At 39.1% G+C, this 22,194-nt stretch overlaps 1 protein-coding gene across 1 annotated transcript; it reads right to left on the bottom strand.

The window, feature by feature from the left end:
• Positions 1-11,288: 11,288 nt before the first annotated feature.
• On the bottom strand, positions 11,289-21,143 carry si:dkey-192g7.3 (uncharacterized). Its single transcript, XM_026912966.3, has 6 exons — positions 21,005-21,143; positions 17,201-17,241; positions 14,466-14,789; positions 14,262-14,318; positions 13,851-13,975; positions 11,289-13,608 (listed from the first exon to the last, which is right to left on the bottom strand). Exons 1-6 carry the CDS (start codon positions 21,010-21,012, stop codon positions 13,552-13,554), a joined length of 612 nt encoding a protein of 203 aa, XP_026768767.1. The 5' UTR covers positions 21,013-21,143; the 3' UTR covers positions 11,289-13,551.
• Positions 21,144-22,194: the final 1,051 nt, after the last annotated feature.

A 22,194-nucleotide genomic window follows, 5' to 3' on the forward strand; every position in this document is an offset into this window, starting at 1 on the left:
TATCAAAAATACACTAGGTTACAAACTAAGAATACCATCAGTCCAAAACTCTGTTGGGGAGGTAATAGACAAGCGCTACAAGAATCTAGATCCAACTGAGTCAGCTAGATAGTACACAAAGTCAGAAACCTACCTTAACAGTAGAGAATAAATTCAAGATAAAACAACTTAAAGCACAGCCTATACCCTCAAGTTCTGCATGATAGCTGCTGGCAGCAGATGGAACGACTCAGCCATGAAAGCCATGTTTCATCGGGGTCCGCAATGTGACATTCTCAAGGCCTGCCATGACAACCAATTATCACTAGACTCTCTCATCAACCTTGCCTTTCATCTAGATCACCTGATCCATAACCATCGCCATAACAATGAAGAGAGCCCGCCATCCGAACCCATGCAACTGGGATGCAACAAGAGAGAGAGAGAGAGACAGAGAGAGAGAGACCACCGAGAACATCGCTGTTTCTACTGCGGCGGAGCCAACCACTTCATTGGGCAATTTCCCCTCCGTGCCAATCCAGCCGCCAAAACTGGGTCAACCTTGAGCGGGAGCTCCATCTACCACTCTGAAATGGTGAGTCCTATCCCTGCACTACCTCACCAGTGACTTGTACTATCTGTCTCAATACAACACTCAGATATGGTCTCTTTTCTGGCAGCGTTGATTGATTCAGGATCAGCCGGGAACTTCGTCAACCAAGAGATGGTGAACTGCCTTAACATCCCAACTCAATCCCTCCAATGCCCACCATGTGTACATGCCATTGATGGGGGTCCAATCGGAGGATGTGTCATCACCCAGTGCACACAACCTCTCCTCTTCCACATCGCCGCATGCCATTGGGGGCAAATCTCCTTCCTAATCACTGTCACTTCCAAACTCTCCATCATCCTGGGCTTTCCCTGGATGCAAATCCACTGGAGGGACAAGGAAATCACCCACTGATCCACCCACTGTCACTGGCCAGCTCCATGTGGCCTTGACCTCTGTAGAAAGTCCAGAGGACCATACCCCCTTCGTTGTCCCGTCAGAGTACCTGGATTTGAAAGAGAGTACCTGGATTTGAAAGACTACTCCATTGAGCTGCTATGAGAGACCACTCCTCGCAACAGGCTTTACGCCCTTTCTGTAGCAGAACCACGAGCCATGGAGGAGTACATCCAAGAGGCACTCCAACAGGGGTACATCCGGCCTTCTACAACACCCGCCTTGGCCAGCTTCTTCTTCTTGGAAAAGAAAGGGGGTGGCCTCAGTCCCTGCATTGACTACCAGGAACTGAACCAAGTGACTGTGAAATACTGGTACCCCCTGCCTCTAGTCCCTGCAGCCCTAGAACTGCTCTGTTCTGCCTGCATTTTTACTAAGCTGGATCTCCACAGTGCCTACATTTTGGTGTGTATCTGGGAGGGGGACTAGTGGAAGATGGCATTTAGCACCATCTCTGGCCACTACGAGTACCTGGTAATGCCGTATGGGCTCTCTAGCACCCCCTCAGTCTTCCAGTGTGAACAGGTATGGGAAAGCACTCACCAGCATCTCAAACAGGTGGCCCTGACCCATAAAGAGAACGCTGACTGTGTTGGGTTCCTGCACACAACATCCTTGACCCCAGTCTATGCCATGAATTCCATGCCAGGCCCTGGGCCAATGACCTGGGGGAGGCCTCAAAAGCACTGTGCTCCCTGATTGAGCCCTTTGGCTAGAGCTCTGTCAGGCCCACACAATCCACAAATTCCACTTCCCAGAACACATCGTAGCCTACATAGCAGTACTTAACACTCAGGCTCTGATGTCAAAGTTAGTGCACAATTTAGCAATGCAGAAACATATGAAAAACTAAGAAGAGCTCCTGTTAACAGCTACATAAGAATATCACAGACTGCATAGAAAAACTCTCCTTACAGAAGCTATTGATCAGAGCCTGAATCACTGGCTTTACCTAGAGGAAGCTACCCTACAGATTTAATGAACCTCTATAAAACTGATTTTACACAGTATCAGATCAGCAACATATTGCCAGATGTTTATCGACCATCTTGGGCACCCTGGTTGTTAGCATGGCACACCAGAACTCCACTGATGTCATATCACTTTTTAATATGCACACCATCTTTAGAGGCAACTAAAACTGTAAGGAAAATATTAGTATAGGATGGTACCTAATTAACTAACTAACTAACAAGGAGAAAAAAGTTGGAACTGGTAGATTTATCCCGCATACTCCAAGATTATTGGGATCTTCAAGAGGTTTTCTCCAAATGAAAGGCCCAGACGCTGCCATCTGATAGGTGCTTTGATTGTGCAATCAACCTGCTCCAGGAGCTGGCCCACCTAGGGGCAGGTTATTCTCCCCGTCACCCCCAGAACACCAGGCCTTCAAAAACTATATTAAACAGGCTTTGTCTTTGGGATTAATCCACCCATCCACCTCGCCTGCGGGAGTGGGGTTCTTTTTTGTCAAGAAGAAAGAAGGGGATCTGTGGCCTTGCATTGTTTACCGCAGTCTTACTGATTCTCACTGGATGAACATGTTGTTCATGTGTGCCAAATCCTTCAGCTCCTCCTGCAGACCCATCTCTATGTCAAACTTGAGAAGTAACAATTTCATGTTACCACAATCTCGTTCTTGGGCTTTGTTGTGTCCAAAGGGAGATTTAGTATGGACCCAGACAAGGTAAAGACGGTCACACAGTGGCCACAACCCACCTCAGTCTGGCTGGTACAGCACAAATTTTTTCTGAAACCTGGGAACTATAGGACCCTGGCAGCCTCCCTTAGCGGACTGACCAAGGAGACCCCAGCTGGGTTTAAGTGGACAAGGGAGGCACAGCAAGCCTTTGAAACCCTGAAGGAGAGATTGACAACAGCCCCTGTGCTGCATATGCCCGATCCTGAGGCTCAGTTCATAGTAGAAGTCGACCACGCCAGAAAGGAATTATGACGTTGGGAACCGTGAACTCCTGGCTGTGAAATTGGCATTGCAGGAGTGGAGGCACTGGCTGGTGGATGCCAAGCACCAATTCCTTATTTGGACAGACCACAAGAATATGGCCTACATTCAGGAGGCCAAGTGCCTGAACCTCCAGCAGGCCAGGTGGTCTTTGTTCTTTACACGCTTTAACTTTGTCTTGTCTTATAGACCAGGCTCCAAAAATCTTAAGCCAGATGTGCTTTCTATGCACTGGGATGTACCCTCACGGGAACCCACCCACAAGCCTATAATTTTCCCTCCCCGAATAGTGGCTCCCTTGTGCTGGGGCCTGGAGGAAGCCATCCACACGGCTCTCCATCAGGAGCCAGACCCAAGCGGTGGCCCTCCAGGAAAACTCTAGGTTGACCATATGGCCTCAGGCCCTGTCTTGGGGTCATACATCTCCATTTGCAGGGCACCCTGGGGTCACCAGAACCCTGGAGTTTTTGCGCCAATGTTTCTGGTGGCCCACTATGGAGAAAGATGTCCTGGCCTACGTGGCTGCCAGTCAGGACTGTGCTCAGAACAAGGAGCCACGCACTCGCCCACCTGGTTTGCTTCATCCCCTCCATATACCCTCTCGAAAGAGTCAACCAGGATTTGGAGTGCTCCTTCCTCCAATCCTTGGAGTGGCTGCCTTCCTCCAATCCTTCATCTTGGGCGCAACACCCGATGTGGGTGGAGTATGCCCACAACAACCTCTGGCACTCCTCACTAGGTATATCACCGTTTGAGTGCCAGTTTGGCTATCGTTCACCCTTGTTTGCAGAGCAGGAGTATGAGGTGGGGGTCCCCGCAGCGGAACACATGATGCGTCAATGCCACAGAATCTGGCAAAAAGCCAAATCATCGCTGCAAGCTGCCGCCCAGTGAAGTACCTGCACCGACAATCGGAGAATGCGTCCAGGTCCAACGTTCCGTCTATGTCAGCGGGTATGGCTGGCGACCAGGGACCTTCCGTTGCAGCTAGAGTCCAAGAAATTGGCCCCACGGTATATTGGGCCTTTTAAGATCCTTAGGAGAGTCGATCTGTGGCGTACCACCTAGCACTCCCCCACACTATAAGAATCAACCCCACCTTCCATTTCTCACGACTAAAGCCAGGTTAACCTACTTGGTTTGTGCCCCTCTTGAGGCGAACGTTTTTCAGGCTGAGCCATTTGGCGTAAAGTCTATCACATAAGCACCACACAGTATTACCTAAGCACCCTTGCACCTCTTACCCCTGGAGTTAGCTCAGTGGCTATTGCTACAGCTTGGAGCATGCAACCTACCTGGTTTGTGCCCTGTTTAAGGTGTTTACATTTTATGTGGAGCTGTCTCCACACTTGGTTCCACTCCACACCATATATTGTCCTCTCGGACAAACGGGCCCTGCACAACGCTATTATACATCCTAGTGCCAAGACCTGTAACACCCTTATTAGTCCACAGGCATGGACATTGTCAGTTTGATCTTGATTAGTTTGTCTGATCTGTTCATTCATATGTCATATATATGAAACGGTATAGTCACACAAAGAGCATCAATAATTCCAAATTTTATTATATATAATATGAATATGATTTTTAAAGAAATTAAAAACTCCATTATTATTTCTGTTCCTTTTCATTGAGGTTTGTGAAATTAAATTTGGAAGATTGTTTTTAATAAGTCTAAGTAACTTGTGTTATGACTATATTTAATGCTGGTGTAGTAATTTGTTGCTTTTTATTTGATATTTATTTAAAGATAATACTTACACAAGCACATTTGCAGCTACGAGTGTTTCACAGCAAAAATCTGACTTTCAATTTATGATAGTATCTATTTTTATTGTACATTACTGTAAATACACAAGTCTTTTTCTATATAAATAGGAAAGGTAGTATTTTACCATATTGCTATAAACATACTAACATATCTTTTTACAGTAAAGTTCTGGCAACCACAGCTGCCAGTTTGTTTTTTTTTATCATAATTTTAACAAAATATTTTTTTACAGTTCAGTGCTTTGGTATTTGTACAGAATTCTTACATATTTAATAACTAGTATCTGTTTAGCATTTTAGTGTATTTTAATAGACTGTCCTTACATTTTACCCAAAATAATTACACAGTACTTTGGAGCTTGTACCACACATTTACCCAGTTAATATCTAGAGCTTTGGGAGCTGTAAAAGAAACCAAAAAAAAAAACATAAGCAATATAATATACACAGACCATTCCAGAAGAATGTACAGATTTGAACACTGGTGAAACAAAAAAAAAACAATATTTAAGTACAAATTCTTCTGATCAAATGTCTATATTTACCTGAAGGACATGGGACACACCTTTGAGGACACCAGCGTACACATTCTGGACATAGAAGGAACTGGGTTTAAAAGGAATAAAGGGGCCAATTTATATGAACCTAGACTTTTTATCTCAAAACTGTGGTGGAGACCCACAACACCACCTGTTACCTACTTACAATGCCATCCTTACATTTAGTCTGATGGTTTAATGGTTTGAGGTGGTTTACACCTCTAGACCCTGGTGTACTCTCTCTCATATGTGAATCACAGGTGCAAATCACACACAGTGTTTAAATAGCTGTGATTTTCTATCATTCAGCACAACTGATGAAGTCTCTCAAATGAGTGTTGAAACATCCTCATGATTAAATAAGCAAGTTCAATGCCAAGACTTATTGCTAAACCTGGATCATTGAAAACCTTCAAAGGCAACAGTAGGATAGGTGACAGTTTTATCTAATTAACTAAGATTGTGTAACTTCCACCTAAGCAAACTCCCAATGTGCAAAACCTGGGCCTTAACAAAAAGATATAAATGCTTGAATAGCTTAAATAGCTTAAATGTTGCTCTGTGAATAGCACCATGCACCAATATGAATGAATTTATGTAGTTATTATGCTACTATATCCCACATATTTTACATCTGGTTTGTCTAAAGTGTGCTATCCGAGCATACATAAGCTGCAATTTGGTTTCTTGTCACTCAAAACTGTGGGCAAAAATAAATATTAATAAAAGTCACGCTCTAATGTATTTAACTAGCATCTTAACTTTTCAGGTTTCTTATCTCATATAATGGGACAGACATGAACAATGACATAAAATACTACTGAGGGAATTGTCTCAATACTCTAACAAACATGGAAGCATGAACAATATAAATATGAAACATATAATGGGAATTGTTATTTATATGTGAAAGCAGGAGTTCTTTGAAGAATATGTCTATGACATTTTAGAGGAAATGAAAAAGAGCATAACCTCAGCAAATATATTTTTGCAGGAAAACAGAAAATGGTGTCTCCAAATTGGTTACACATTATGGGGGAAAAAAACTGGGGAATTTGTTATCTTTGAAATCAGTGCTATTTGTATTTTCACAGCATGACCAAGAACACCACCACCATATGGGTATTTGATATGTATACTATGGCTGAGAAAATTAAAACCTGTACCCCGTACATAGGGGGTTTAAAACAATAGGTCTCTAACATACATATTTCTGGTTGATGTTGCTGCATGTCTAGCCTGTACTACTGGCAGGCCCACCCTAATACAACATTGCCACCTACTGCACATCTTTAGAAGTACAATGCAAACATCTTCAGAGTTAAATTACAAAACATTTGGAGGCCATTAAAAATGTTTTTATAAATTGTGAATTTGAGAATGAACAGGCTGTTAAAACATTCCTCACTTGGCAATAACAATTAGTCTAAATCGTATCTGGGACAGCCCAAAAATGAGAATGAGAATGAGCTGAGAACACTTGTGAAGAAATCAACATTGTTAGTACATGCTGACATTTAAAAAATGCTGATATTTTGCAACACCCCCAAGTCAGTCACACAATGTTCACTCAGGTGTGCATGCTAGGGCAAGCCAAGCATTCAGTTGTTTAGTACGGCAGACTGCCAGCCACATCTGTAGTCACACTACCATCAAGCATTTTATCACATGCCAACTACAACTTCGTGTCCACAGTCCTGCTTCGGTCCCTCACTGGCACAGAGGCAGGATGCATGTATTATTCACCCTGGGGTTTGCCATTTCACCCATCACTTCCTCTTCAGGGAGACATCAATCATCATGCTGCTTGACACTGCTCAGCTCCACAGCACCAAACGCTGTAAAATGCCACATTTCCATCTACAATCACAGCACGTTTTTTTATAGGGTATTAGAACAGGTCAGAACATGGGTCTCTAACATGGAACTGCTGTTCTAGTACATTAAAGTTGAAAGAGTATGCAGCAGATTGAATTAGTTCTGTTCAACATTTCCACATTGGCATGACAAAGCAAATATACCAGTATTCCTTTTGATGTTATGCTTCTGTGATGCTGTAGGAAACTGTAGTTTCCCAAGAGACTGACCTGTAGATAAGGTAATATCATAGTTTCCATGAAGCAAAATGAGTGGGTATTTCAACAGTTCCCATTTTTTAGGAATAACAAAAAAGCTCATCTACACAGGCTTTACACACATCAGTATTTCAGCTTCTCAGCTTTTCAGTCTTGAATTAATTTATAACCACTTAATATCATACAAAGAACCAGTAATAATTTTAAATCAAATATGGACAAAATATGATGTTTGAAATCAAACTTAAAATAAATTTGGTAAAAATAAATTGATTTAAATACCATTACACCATAAATTATTAAGTAGTGTAGCCTTGTTATATTTTTTCCACATCTAAGCATGGGAATTTTTCAAATACATCCACATTTTGCTTGAAATTCAGAAGTGAGTTTCACATTACTTTTTTTTTCTGGGGACTACCACTGATTGAGCCTACAAGAAAAACTGTTTTGTAACAGTCATTCCAAAGGAATATTGTGCCATGTTCTTGTAAATTTAGCTCAAAACTGAAACAGCACCATGTAACAAAAAGGCCTTCAGGTCCTTTAATGAAAGAAAGGGTATGTATAACATAATGTACAAACATTATGAGGATCATTCAAACTCTCGAAAGAGCAAACTAGCAATCATGTGACTTGTGATAGGGAAGTGAAAATTGTCAAACAGTAGGGCAGAGTAATCCTCATGATATCAAACATCACATTTATACTGCGTATACAGACACACTACATCCTGACATTTACTTTTTGACTTCCCCAATTTAAACCACTGCCACATACGACTGACCGTTCATTTATAATTCTTTATATTATAGTGTTATGTCATTTCTGGTCACAGTAATAAAATGTACAGAAGTAATTATTATAGTCTCCTGTTTTGTATCATTTTAAGTATTTACTCTTAAAGATAAATGTAGAATGTGACTAGACTATGTCAGGTTAAGTTTTTTAGTTCTGAAAACATTTTAGTTGCATAACACACATGTATACCAATACCAGACTCACACATGCCAAAATACAAGTTGGTTAAGTTAATACTGAGTAACATCCTGCAAAAGTTTCTTACAGCAATAAAATCTACACCACTACAAAAGTTACACTGTTCAGTGAAAGCTGTTAGAAAAGCAATTGTGTTGTTGTTCTCTACACTCTTGTCTTGATCTGTGCCCTGACATTTAATATAGCTAGAAGCGATCAGTGCCTTGGGAACATTAAAATAGTTTTCCCTGTTAGATCTCATGTTTGTATCACTCATTTCTATCCTGTTGTTTTGATATGATATATGAAAATAATGCAAATTCTTTTTTTTAATTTTTAAGTTTATCATTTGGAAATTTGGAAACCCACGTGGACACGTTAGCCACATCAGTTCCTCCTCAGCAGACATGACAAATGATAGATTTTACATGAATATAACTTAAAATATGCACGCTCATCAGATGAAGATGAAAAGGAAGAAGGGAAGCCAATTTCACCAGAAGCTAATTCCACCAGAAGCCAATTTCTTCCAAATTTGGCAGAAACCAAGATTTTGATCAGTTGTTTGGTTCTCTTTATATTTTCTTCTGTACTTCGTAATGTGTTAGACCTTATGTCTATGCCATTGCTGAGACATTGCCTCACTTCCTGTTTTCAGTAGCTCTCTCAAGTTGCAAATGACTGACGTGCCAAGTTTTCTGTTAGTACATAAAAGTATTCCTGAGAAATGGCCTCACGTCTTGTTTAGCAACTTTACCATCAAATTTGTTTTCTTGTTATGGATGAATCATTCTGCGTATCAAATATCTGCGGAACAAGTTTTGTTCAGGTTGGTCTCATGATGCTAGGATCCAAATTTCATGACGATTGGACAAAATTTGTAGGAGTGAAAAAATTTTTTGTTAAAACTCAGAATGGCTGGCTGACTTCCTGTTTGGTAAAATACAATTTCTTTACATCAAGAACACTTGGCACCTTTCAGGGAATCAACAGGAAGAAAATTCACGGTTTTCAACGGTTATGAGCAGTTTTACTAATTAATGAATTATTAGGTGAATTTAGACGAACCTCTTGCAGTCCTTCAGATCCTGGTCCTTCACTGACATACAGAATTTGGTCACAGTAACTGAGATATGCCCTCATTGTCTGTTTGGCAACTTTACCCTCAAAGGTTGGCCTCACGAGGTTGTAATCCAACGTTCATGATGACTGAAATCATAGGAAAAGAAGCAAAAAAAAAAATAAAAATCTGAACTTAGCATGAGCCAAAGACTCAAAGGAACTTTTAATCACCTTTCTACAATGTTGTGTTGTAGAGCTATTATTGTAAATGTATATCCAACTTTGCCCTCTTGGTTGGGCTTGAGTGCCCTATACAAATTGCTTTGTACGTAGCTGAGACTATTCTCTATCACTGTGCCAAATTTCATAAAAAGCATACCAAGCGTTCTATGGGCTGCCAGAGACTTCCATATTAAAGTATAATAATATTAATAATAATAAGAAGAAGAAAACATGCTATACCAATAGGGTACCTATGCACTTTTGGTGCTTGGCCCCTTAAAACATACAATTACAATAGGGTGCCTACACACTTTTGGTGTTTGGCCCATAATAATAATAATAAAACTCTGTAGACACGAAATGATCAAAGGTTTAACCCTCACCTATTTCAGGAAGGTGATGAAGTCTGTATGTATGACCATAAAACATTATTACTAAAAAAACTAAAAGCATGTCTAATGAGTTATGTCATATATGGTATGCATATATGCATAAACAAAAATCTATTTCATTTGTTTGAATAACACAGAAAGTGTTGGGGTTTCTGAAAGCCTGAAGAGAACCTATGTGTAATGTTCAGTAAACATGCCATCAAGTCATTCTTATCAAACACTATCAAACGTCATGCCGATAAAGGTAGGAATGTTTTATGAGCTGTTATAGAGGATGTTGACTCTCTAGGATGCCAAACAGAATATGTGGGTTGCATAATATTCATAAGAACTGTGAACTAATATGGTATACTTGATTCTAACTTTTGACCAGGAGGGTAGCAAAAACTGCTTTTGTTTCCAATAAGTGGTTTATCGAACAGAGGGCTATCAAGTACCTGTTTGGACATTACAGTACACTATTTCCTTTTAATCAACATTTTAAAATCACACATTTTTTAATGTATTGCTTTGTTCAGTGTGAAAGTGTCACATGACTATAAGTGTTAAGCTTTAGTGTTGTAGAGAAGGGGACTTTTTGAAAGACTTTTGGAAACACTTTTTGAATGGAACAAAAATATTTGGTGTTTTCCCCTAAAGCCAAACCAATGGTTAGAAAGTTAAACACTGCAGTATTCACACACACACACACCCACACCCAAAGGTCAGGGATTTTTCCCTGTATGGAAGTGGAGAGTGTACAGGACTTCCTGTTTCACCATGTAACATGTTCCTGAATACAACAGCTTCCCTCTAATCTTTAACGCCACGTGTAAATATCCTGTCATATGTACTATTCTGTTTATTTAAGCATTTCATATTTTCTAGATAAGAAGCAATAAATTCAAACAGAAGCAATCAATAAATCAATTGTTAAACAAAAAGCCTTGCTTGATTCTGATATAAGGAACACTCTGAAAAAAAGCGTACAACATCCGCAATCATTCATTGCAATATTCTCAGTAAATGGCTAAGAATGAACACATCAGCTTTTTGCTTTTATTTTAAGTTTCTTATTCACCTTTGATCTACATGGAAGCAGAGAAGCAGAAGCAGCAGCAAGAAGGAAGTTGCACTACTGCAGCTGCCATTTATTGAAAAACAGCCTTGCTCTCCTACAATCTGGCCCTTTTAAGAAACACTGTAACAAATAACACCAATATTTCAGTGTAATATATACTAACTGAATCTTGTGTGGATTTGGTTATAGGACATGGTTTGTGAGTTTATCAGACCGATTAATAGATGACACAAGTATAGAAAAGTACTGTAAAGTTTATTAGCACTACAGGCGTATGAAAATACACTTCACATTTGTGTTGTGTTTGTATTAAATACAAGCAAGCAAAATATCCCATAGGGAGTATTAAAATAAAAACACACCAGAAGAGAACAAGCCCAGGTGTAGATTTAAGTGCAGAAGTAATGCCAATAAATCAGTTGCCAATAGTTACCAATCAAAACTTCCAATAGTTTCACTAAATAAAACAGGGTGGTCATCTAATCTTCTGCACATATAGTATCTCATTTATAGTTTACATCAAGATATCAAGCACCAGTGACCTTTGAAACTAAAAGTAGTAAGTACATTATACCACAGCAGCTGGTACAGAGGTCCAGGGTGGAGCCTATCGTTCTCCTGATTAAATCTTCTCTGTTGTTTATATCAATTTATTATTTACCTAGCATCATTTTTGTGAAGGGAGGTTTACTGACATAAAATAAAAAGTATTAGGTATCAAGTTACAAAAAGGTAATAAGATGTATGCTTAAAAATGCTGTCCTGTTCTCACCTTAAACCTACTTGTTTCAGATGTCAACACTGACACTTGTTTTTCCTGTTCTGGGCTTTCTGCCTAGGGAAAAACCCAAGTTTATTTTAATTTCAAAGAGATGATTACTAGGAGAAATATGTCTATAATTATAAAAATCTGTAAAGATTTTCACATGAAACTCACAAGTGAAAATCATATTATGCATTTATTTAGAGATGCACCAATTCCCACTTTTTCTAATTTCCTGTGTACTGGCTGCTCATTCCAATACTGACATCTTCATAGTAACCAAAAGATTCACAGCAAGCTTCTGCTGCAAATTTATGCACAAGTGAGATGAAGAAGTGATTTGAAATAATTTGTGTCCTATCAATCATCACACAACCTGGCACTGTTCTGAATAGCACAACTGCAGCCTCATGGCCCTCATCTGCACATGCCTGGAAGGTCCACAAGGTCATAAGGTGTCCTGGTCCTCATTTTATGCTTCAAAAGGATGCTCACAAGTACCCTGGATGGTTTTGTTGAGCATTAGAATAGCATTAGAATAATATCTTATGTGATAAAAATCCATAAGGAACTGATTAAACTGAATGTGATCAGTTACTAATTTACACTTATAGTCTGTATATCATTTTATAATTATATAATGAGTACAATCAGCTGATTTCACTCTCCAAATTTGTTGTGGTGATATTATGCAATTTGTTTTTAGAAGACTTGACAAAATTATTATAAAAATGTCATTCTTTTTTCTCCAAATGGAAAACAAAGATTAAAAATTTATTAGTATTTTTATAGTCATTGCATCACAATCATTATATCCTTTTCCTATCAGCAAAACCTTTTCAATAATGAATGTACAGATTCGTGACTTTCTGCCAAAATCACTGAATGCCAAGCCATTGTGAAAGCATTGTGCTGAACACAACTGGAACGAAATGAAATTTTGAGGAATGTCTCAATTGCTCACTTTTACACCTTTGCATGCCCAATTAGTCATGGACCATAGGTTCAACCCTAGACAGTGTCAGGTACAGAGGTGGAGGAGGACCACAGAGCTTAGGGTGCCATTCACAGGGCCATACAATATGGCAATGGACTAGAAACATGTTACCCAATTTAATACTGATACTGATTATGAAAATACTAAATATAAGATTGGTACATCTCTTTGTTCCTGATCGATTTTAAATACTCTAGTCTTGTAGCACTTTCATCTCCACTGACAGCTCAAAGCTTTTTTTTTTTTTTCTTGGCTAATTACCACCCACTAGTCAGCTTTTCTGTATAGTATGACAGCTGCCAGTGAGGGAGGGTGAAAGCTAGCATGTGCTACCTCCAAGTCATGTGAGGATAGAGCTATCCACCCTCTTCCACATACATAAATCATTAGCATTTGAACTCCCAATCTGTGGACAATAGGGCAAATTCTTTTCTTTTGCACCGCTCAGGAGCCTGCCAGCTCAATGTTTTAATTTGGATTTGCCTCACGGTTAAGTAACTTTGGATGCAGGTATCTGCCAGTTAAATGCATGTAAATGTAAATGTAAATCTGTTGAAATATATGTACATTTAAACACACAAGGAATATATTACAGTGATCAACAACACTAAAAAAGTTATACCGATATGTCTACAGATTTCTAATGCCCTGTGTTGGTGATCAGATCATGTTCCAACTGGTCTTCATAGTGAGGTGATGCCATAATTATTGGCTCACCCAAAATGCGTCATGTTACTATTCACACTGGAGTGTGGATCATTATAGGCAGTTTTGCTTGTGGATCCTGGATCACCACCTGTAACATTAAGGAAACCCTTAATTAACCATTATTATACAAGAAAAAGATTAAGTAACGTCCTTGAGCAGTACATCAATTGAATCCAAGCATTGTTATTTAATGATCATTTAAACTTTAAAACAGTAGTAGGTAACTGTGCAGTTGTAATTCAAAACTCAGCAGTTTTCCATGACATCTGTTATGATGCGTGTTTTGGTTTTGAAACAAAACAATTTTGTAATAAAATAAAGATTTTGTACCATTCTAGGTCGTCTCTGCTGATGCTTTCTGATAATAAGTGCCACAATCAGTCCAGCCAGGATTACCAGTATCAGTGATAAGGGAACTCCAACTGAAAATCCTGTATGAGGTTCACTGTCATTCTCTGATAAAAACAAATCAACAAGGTGGTAAGTGTGACTCTTTTATTGGATCATGCTTGGGGGCATGATGAATATTAATCAAGATTCTGGCTGAAACAGATTTCTGTTTCAAATATCAGTTTTGTTTCAGATGTTATTGCATTCAATTACTATGGGGATCATTCTTACACAGACAAAACCTAAGGAAGAAATATGGCCATATTTCGAAACAGATTAAATTAGACACTCATATTGGAAAAAAATCAAAATCAACAGCACAAAAGACTGTACTGCTGATACTGTACTCACTTGTAGTAGATGGATCATTAAAAGAGCTTGTCTGACCTTGGTCCACAGCTGTAAAAACTGCATCAGAACAATGACAACAATGTCAGCACATTACCAATCATTTAGCATTTCTACACAATAGCATCCAGTGCTGCTGTAACAATCTGTGCACTAAAGTCAAAGAAATCAAAGAAATTCAAAGAACCTCAAAGATTAATAGCTTACCTTCAACTTTCAGTCCAACTTCATGCATGTGATCCAGGCTTTCTTCTCCATTAAATATATAACATGTAAATATCCTCTCATCATTCAAGGACACATCACGGAGAAGGAGCGAGCAGTTTCCTTTTGTAAATGACAGGAAGACTTGGGTCCTGTTTACATAGGATTCATGTGGTGGATCTTCCTCCTCACAACAATGATTCACAACTATCTCCTCGCCAATCTGCCATACGAGCTTATTAGTATCTTTGGAGCAAGGGCATGGCAAGATCACATTCTGTCCAACAGAGACACTCATATACTGGATTGGCTCTGCTGCTCTGCTGTCTGCAAAATTAAGAAAGTTACAGATTGAATACATATACTTCAGAGGAAAAACATGAAAGATTGTGCTGAGTGATAACGCAAGAATACTGTACTAAGAGACTACTAAATAAATTCTGAGGAAATTATAGAAAGGATGTAGTAAAATGGTAATATTAGTTCACTTCTAACATCTCCCAGAGAACATCATGATGTGACTAATGGTTTGATTACACTGGCTCTTTTAGTAAGGGGTTTTTTTTTTGGGTTTTTTTTGGTGAATTTAGCTGATGGGGACATTTGTGGTGTGTGCAAAAGTTTTGGCAGCCTTCCAACTGATCCATAATTGCTATTATTATTATGATGTTGGGTATCAGAACCTGACTAACTTAATAGGTCTTTATCTAAGTCAGACAAAGACAACCCCAGAGCTTCTTCTAACCTTTAATCTCTTCCTTTAGTAAATGATATTAAAAAAGGAACTGTCAGGGCAAGACCTGGAAGACAAACACATATCTCTGATAGAACTGGCCCTAGGCTAGTCTTGTATGCAATGCAAAACTTCCACATAACTGAAAAGAGATTCAGGATGGCTCAGGTAGCACAATGTAGAGTCATGTTATACTATCATGACAAAAGAGGAAGAAAACCTTACCTGCTTGTCTAAAGCATGCACTTACATAAGCCAGTCATTTCATAATCAAGCATTGTCTGATGAAATACAGAAACTGGGCTCTAGGGTTCTAACCACTAGGTAAGGTAGTGAAAATCATGTGTAGAAACCACATAAGCATGAGAGTATTCTGCTTTGGGAATGAGTGGAATCCACTGGCACAGAAAATATTATGAGGATAGAAACTAATGTCTGGCAGTCAGTGAAAAAGTGAGGCAAAAAAATACCTCAAAATTATCTATGAACTACATATTGAACTAAATAAAGGTTTAGGAATGGCCCTCCCAGTCCTCAAACTTGAATATAATTCAAAATCAGAGAGTAAAACAAAGCAATGCATGCAAGACATATAATTAATACACTTGCCAGTCACTTTAATAGGAACACACCTGTACACCTGCTCATTTATGCATTATTCAATCAGCCAATCATGTGGCAGCAGCACTGTGCATAAAATCATGCAGATACAGGTCAAGAGCTTCAGTTATTGCTCACATCAAACATCAGAATCAAGAAAAAGTGTGATCTTTGAGACTTTAACTGTGGCATGGTTGTTGGTGCCAGATGGGCTGGTTTCGGTATTTCTGGAAACTGGAAAAAGACCAGGTGATCTTCAGCTGTCCAGTTTTGGTAAGTCTGTGCCCATGATAACCTCAGATTCCTGTTCTTGGCTGACAGGAGTGGAACCCAATGTGGTCTTTTGCTGTTGTAGCCCATCCACCTCAAGGTTAGATGTTTTGTGCATGCTGAGATGCTCTGCTGCTCACCACGGTTGTAAACAGCGATTATATGAGTTACTATATCCTTATCTGGCCATTTTCCTCTGACCTCTCTTATAAACAAGGGGTTTCCACCCACAGAACCGTCGCTCACTCAGTGTTTCTTGTTTTTCACACCATTATGTGTAAACTGTAGAGAATGTTGTGTGTGGAAATCCCAGATCATCAACAGTTTCTGAAATACTCAAACCAGTCCATCTGGCAAAAACAACCATGCCACAGTTAAATTCACAGACATCACATTTTTCCCCATTCTGATGTCTGATGTGAACATTAACTGACACTCTTGACCTGTATCTGCATGATTTTATTTATTTATTTTGCATTGCGCTGCTGCCATATGATTGGCTGATTAAATAACTTCATGTATGTGCAGGTGTTCAGGTGTTCCGAATAAAGTGGAGAGTGAGTGTAAATATTTAATATTAATCAATTAATAATTAAGAGATGATGGAAGTCCTGAGTGCAAGAATAGAAAGACTACAAGGCTACAAAGAAACATCCGGAGGCTGTGATTTCTACTTCTATGGAAGTACAACAAAGAGATGCTGAGTTAACAACTTACAAAGACTACTTCCTTTATTACAAGGACTAGTTCATAATTTTGTGTTAGCTAATACTAACACTCCCTCCCACATTCATTCAAACCTAAAGGCTGATTCATTACAGAACTATCTGAAACTTTGCTATTACAACATAATCTTAAATTCAGTTATGTTGGGACACACCCAGTGTAACTGTGTACTTTAAAAAGACTTTCACTCACTAGAATGTGAGATAGATGTAGAAGAGATGCTTTTATATTAATACATACAATAAAAGCAACTATCACTATATCCGGGAAAGAATAACAATGTTTGCCTCATATCTACCCTTTTGTTTCTCATTTGTGATCATTATTTAGAGTCACATAAGCTGTTGTTTGAATTTCAGTTTCTCTGATAGAAAGTCTGATATCTGAAACTATAAAAAAGTTGGCTTACCCATGCATGACACAGCCAAGAACCACACCACAATAGCAAACCTAAAAGAAAAAGAACAGATTATCTGTAAGAGACACACATCCAGCCTACTTCAAATGCAGTCTTTCTATTTTGGTCACAAGCTAATGCAGTTGTAGTCAAAACCTTTGATAGTCATAAAGATATCTACTCATCGATTCATATCTTGTAGCCAATTCTTGTCATTCTTTGCAAAAAATATCAGCCTAGATGTCAAGTTACTCAAATAGATATGCTTATGTGGACTTTGTCACAGTATGATATATATTTAGCTATAACAAATTGATAAGGTGAACTGCATAGTTAAAAACTAGTAGCAACCATTCTGAACTTTCGAAAACCTGCATGAATGCAAGAGAGAGTTTGCTGTGCCCGTGAATGTGTGTGTGTTTTGCTTCATGTTTTGTCTAGTTTATAGAATGACACTGAAGGGTGATGATAATACAGATGTGTGGATGTGTCTGTGCTATTGGCACCAGTATGTACTGTAATCATATTTGGTAGACTACACTGTAATAATTCAGTCCACAACTGACAAGCCATCAGCATCATTACTGGGAAGCTTAGGTGCTCCCCTTACACCTGACCTTAAACTTTTAGTGCTGACCATAGCCACTGCTGTTTTTCATAAGCTAGTACACTAGTATGCTAGCATACTGTCTTGTGAAAAGCAGTGTGATTAGGAGTAAAACCCCTGTAGCCTCTCCTGATTCAAGATAAGGAGGAAGCTGCTTTTTCAGGGAAGGGAGTGTGGGCTTGATTTAATATAATTGTTTATTACACCTCACATAATATTACCAAATAATATTAGTGTTTTATGGGAACTAGACTAGTTTATTATGCAGACCATCATATGTTCAAATCAAACTCTTGTATCAAACAATACAGTACAATACTACTCTCCTATTATTTCTGCATTTTCTTTCCAATATAGAGTTAACAGAAATCTGAAACTCAGAAAATTCCAGGTTCAGAATATTTACTCTGCCTGACAAATTGTTCTAGTTTGCTGTGCCTGCTGGCAGAGAATTTGATCCTGTAGTGATAAGCAATTTGGGGGAAGTGGCTTGTCCCCAAAATCTCCATATCGTAATAGTTTTGTGCTGCCTGCTGCCACGCAACTTGTGTTAAAATACTTATTGTAAGCATAAATTTGTTACTTAATCATATTAGAGATTTACATGAGAATGTATCACATAAAGCTTATGAATTAGGTTGGCTTAGCCCAAAGGATCTCAAAACCCAAACCACAGACCAGGATTTGCTTGTGGGTCATTTGTTCTGGGCTGCAACAATGGGATAGTTGGATCATTGGGCTTTGTGTGGATAACAGGAAAAGATTAACAAATGAGAATCAGTTAAGAAAAAAATTTAAAACATATGTAACACTGTTTCTGCAAATGTGCCCTTACTCGCTCACTCTCAGACACACACACACACTGTGGCTGCATACCAGCTGTGCAAGTCAAGCAAATCAACCAGCATAGTAGGGCCTTTCGCACCGCTTTAGTTCCAGAACAAAATTTACAGTACTAAAGTACTGGGCGATTTTGCGCGAACTATTTCCCAGTACCATTTAAAGGGTTGCATTCGCACCGACAGTGGGCACTAGGAAGTGACGTAAGCCGGTCGACAGCGACGTCATTTGTGCGCGGCGTTCAACGACGGAAACAAAGAAGAACAACGTAAACAGCCGGAGAATGGAGGACGCTGTGATCGGAGCTGTGTTTTTGTTGTGTCTCGCGGGTTTCACAATAATGGTCATGGAATGTATGCTTACACGGCGTTTTAAATCATGGCGGGTTGAGGGCGTTTTGTACGCGTTTGGCCAATCAACGTCTACTTACGTCACGGATAGTACCAGTTGTGCTCGTTAGACCCTATTTGGTTCTCGAAAAAGGCAGTCCGGTACTAAAATCGCACCCAGTTCCGAAGGTGCGAAAACGCCAAAAAGAGGGTAGTTCAACAATTAGTTCAGGTACTATGAAAAGGTTCCCGCGGTGTATCACAGGTGAATCAGCACCATCTAATCATATTCAGCTGTGTTACATCTCCCCAATCACACTGACCCTGTGCCCCATGTACATGCTACTGTCCCACACAGTGTTTATTGCCCAGCCCAACTGTCAAAAACACAGATATACACTCCCCATCCACTTTATTAGGAACACCTGCACATTTATGCAGTTATCTAATCAGCCAATCATGTGGCAGCAGCACAATGCATAAAATCATGCAGATACAGGTCAAGAGCTTCAGGTAATGTTCACATAAAACATCAGAATCAGGAAAAATATGGCCAGCTGTGCAGTTTTTTTTGGTGTGTCTGTGCCCATGATAACCTCAGATTCCTGTTCTTGGCTGACAGGAGTGGAACCTGATGTGGTCTTCTGCTGCTGTAGCCCATCCACCACAAGGTTTGATGTGTTGTGTGCTCCGAGATGCAAGTTAGCTCAAACCAGTCTGGTCATTCCCTGCTGATCTCTCTTATCAACAAGGTGTTTCAGCCTGAAGACTGCACACAGGATGTTTTTTTGTTTTTTGCACCATTCTGTGTAAACTCTAGAGACTGCTGTGTGTGAAAATCCCACGAGATCAGCAGTTTCTAAAATACTCAAACTGGCCCGTCTGGCACCAACAACCTTGCTACACTTAATGTCACAGAGAGCACATTTTTCCCCACATTTTTTAATGTAGCAACATTTTTGCAGGTGCCTAAGACTTGCACAGTACTCTCTCTCTCTCTCTCTCTCTCTCATTATATTATATATATATATATATATATATATATATATATATATATATATATATATATATAATGTATGTGGGGAAAAATGTGATCTTAAAATGTGATTTTAAACACACACACACACACAGTGAGGCCAACAGTCCACTAGTGAAAATGCTTCTATTTTGCATTCTTTTCTAATTTAATACTGCAACTTATATTACTGACAACAACTTGAGTGAAATTTTGAATATTTACATGAATTTTTTACTATTTGGTATGTCCACTTTTTTCCTTTAATGACGGGGCGCACTCGAGCTGACTCAGCCTCCACAAGTTTGTTTAAAACCTTATGAAAAAAAATCCCAGATTTTCAATGTGGTCTCAGACTTGTGGACACCAACGTTAACGTTTTATACTATATAAAAGAAAGAAAGACTTATTCTACTAATTGCCTGCTCAGCAAAACCACCACTGTTAGCTACACAATTTATTAAAAGCGTGTTTAGTGTAAATGACATGTTCTCTGTATGTGTTTGTTCAGTCTGAAGGATAGAACAAAGTCTGATTATGTGTACCAGTGTGAGCCTTTGCTGCAATAGATGTAACCAAGTTAGTTGTTTCAGTTCCTAGTTTCATACTGTTTTAATTAGCTTGTATAGGAAACATCCAAAATGTCTACTTTCACAACTTCAAGGCACTTCTAACTAGTCCAGTGGGTTAGTGTGGTTAACTTTCGATTACGGCGCCATTAAAAAATTTGTAGCGTCACCTCTCTGTTTGAAAAAAAGAAGGTGAAGGATCTTTAATTTCCTTCACACTGTACATTTAGACAAACTTTAGTTAACTGCTGTTCGAGTCGTATGTATCCGATTCCGTCGCAGCTGAGAACTCTTGAGTTGTCCCATATGATTTCATCTGATTCTTTAAGACCAAACCCCTTGGAATACGTAAATAACTTCACTGAAAAGACATGCACAACGAAATGTACAAAAAAGCCTATAAAACAACCACATACTAAAAGAACCAGGTCCAAAGAAAATGTGCATGAGACAAACCTTGACATTGCCGCTTCTGACAGTGTTCAGCTCTCTGATGTACAGCTCTCCCTGCGACTGTGTCCTGAGCGCGTGCCTGTCTACCTCTACCGCATGCGCACTGTGTCTCGCCCACGCGCCCTTCCCTATTGGTTACCTATCGCTGCTAAATCTAAATGAGTTTCGCTGTACGACAAAAAAAAAAAAAAAAAAGCTACTCTAGAATGACTTATTATGATTATATACACTCACTGGCCACTTTAATAGGAACACTCGTACCCCTGCACATTCATGCGATTATCCAATCAGGTAATCACGTGGCAGCAGCACAACGCATAAAGTCATGCAGATACAGGTCAAGAGTTTCAGGTCAAGGTCTTCTGCTGTTGTAGCCCATACACCTCAAGCCTTGACCTGTTTGTTCTGAGGTGCTTTTCTGCTCACCACAGTTGTAAAGGGTGCTTATCTGAGCCTTCCTGTCAGTTTAAACTAGTCTGACCAGTCTGCTCTGAACTCTCTCAACAACAAGCTTCTCCACTTGCAGAATTGTTCTCACTGGATTTGTTTGTGAACCTTTTGTAATTACGTGTAATACTTTCTGGTCTGATCTTCACCCAAGTCATAATAACTCACACATACACACACACACACACACACACACACACACACACACACACACAACCTAATATGAACCTAAGTTTTTTAAAACTCTGGAAGATTTTTTTAATCCTTCATTTATACTGTATCTTATTTTCTGGGTAATCAAGGTGTAAATCAAGGGCTTAAGAACATAATCACTTTGAAGTAATCCAATTAGTGTTTAGTAAGATATATATAAATCCAGAAGGGAATGTGACATGATCTCATCCTATGTCATAGTGTTAAACCAAGTGTGCACATGATATATGGAGTGGAATTCAGATAAACTGATGTAACCTGGTTTGTGGAAAGTAGAGAATATACAGAGCTTTATATCATATACTGTCTTATCTTTTAATTAGCTCTTTAAAAAAAATAGACTGGTTGAGCTCATGCCACAATTAAAACAAAGTCAGTGGGCCAATGAAATAATTGTGGCAAATGGTAGGAGTATGATTTAAAAGAAAAAATGAGAAAACTCTGCCTAATGAGATCATTACTTTCAGAATTGTATAAAAGCTTGAGCCACGACCATGTAAAGCAGGTGCTCTGCAGACATCTCAGCTTTGTTG

This window comes from Pangasianodon hypophthalmus, chromosome 5 (assembly GCF_027358585.1).
Source record: "Pangasianodon hypophthalmus isolate fPanHyp1 chromosome 5, fPanHyp1.pri, whole genome shotgun sequence".
Lineage (NCBI taxonomy): Eukaryota > Metazoa > Chordata > Actinopteri > Siluriformes > Pangasiidae > Pangasianodon > Pangasianodon hypophthalmus.

Bases quoted from the DNA above. Each gene is read 5' to 3' on its own strand.
- si:dkey-192g7.3 (XM_026912966.3), bottom strand. The intron at 14,790-17,200 runs GTAAGCCAACTT...TTAATTTTGCAG, and splicing joins CTTGGCTGTGTCATGCATGG to ACAGCAGAGCAGCAGAGCCA. The intron at 13,976-14,261 runs GTGAGTACAGTA...TGTTTTTATCAG, and splicing joins TAATGATCCATCTACTACAA to AGAATGACAGTGAACCTCAT.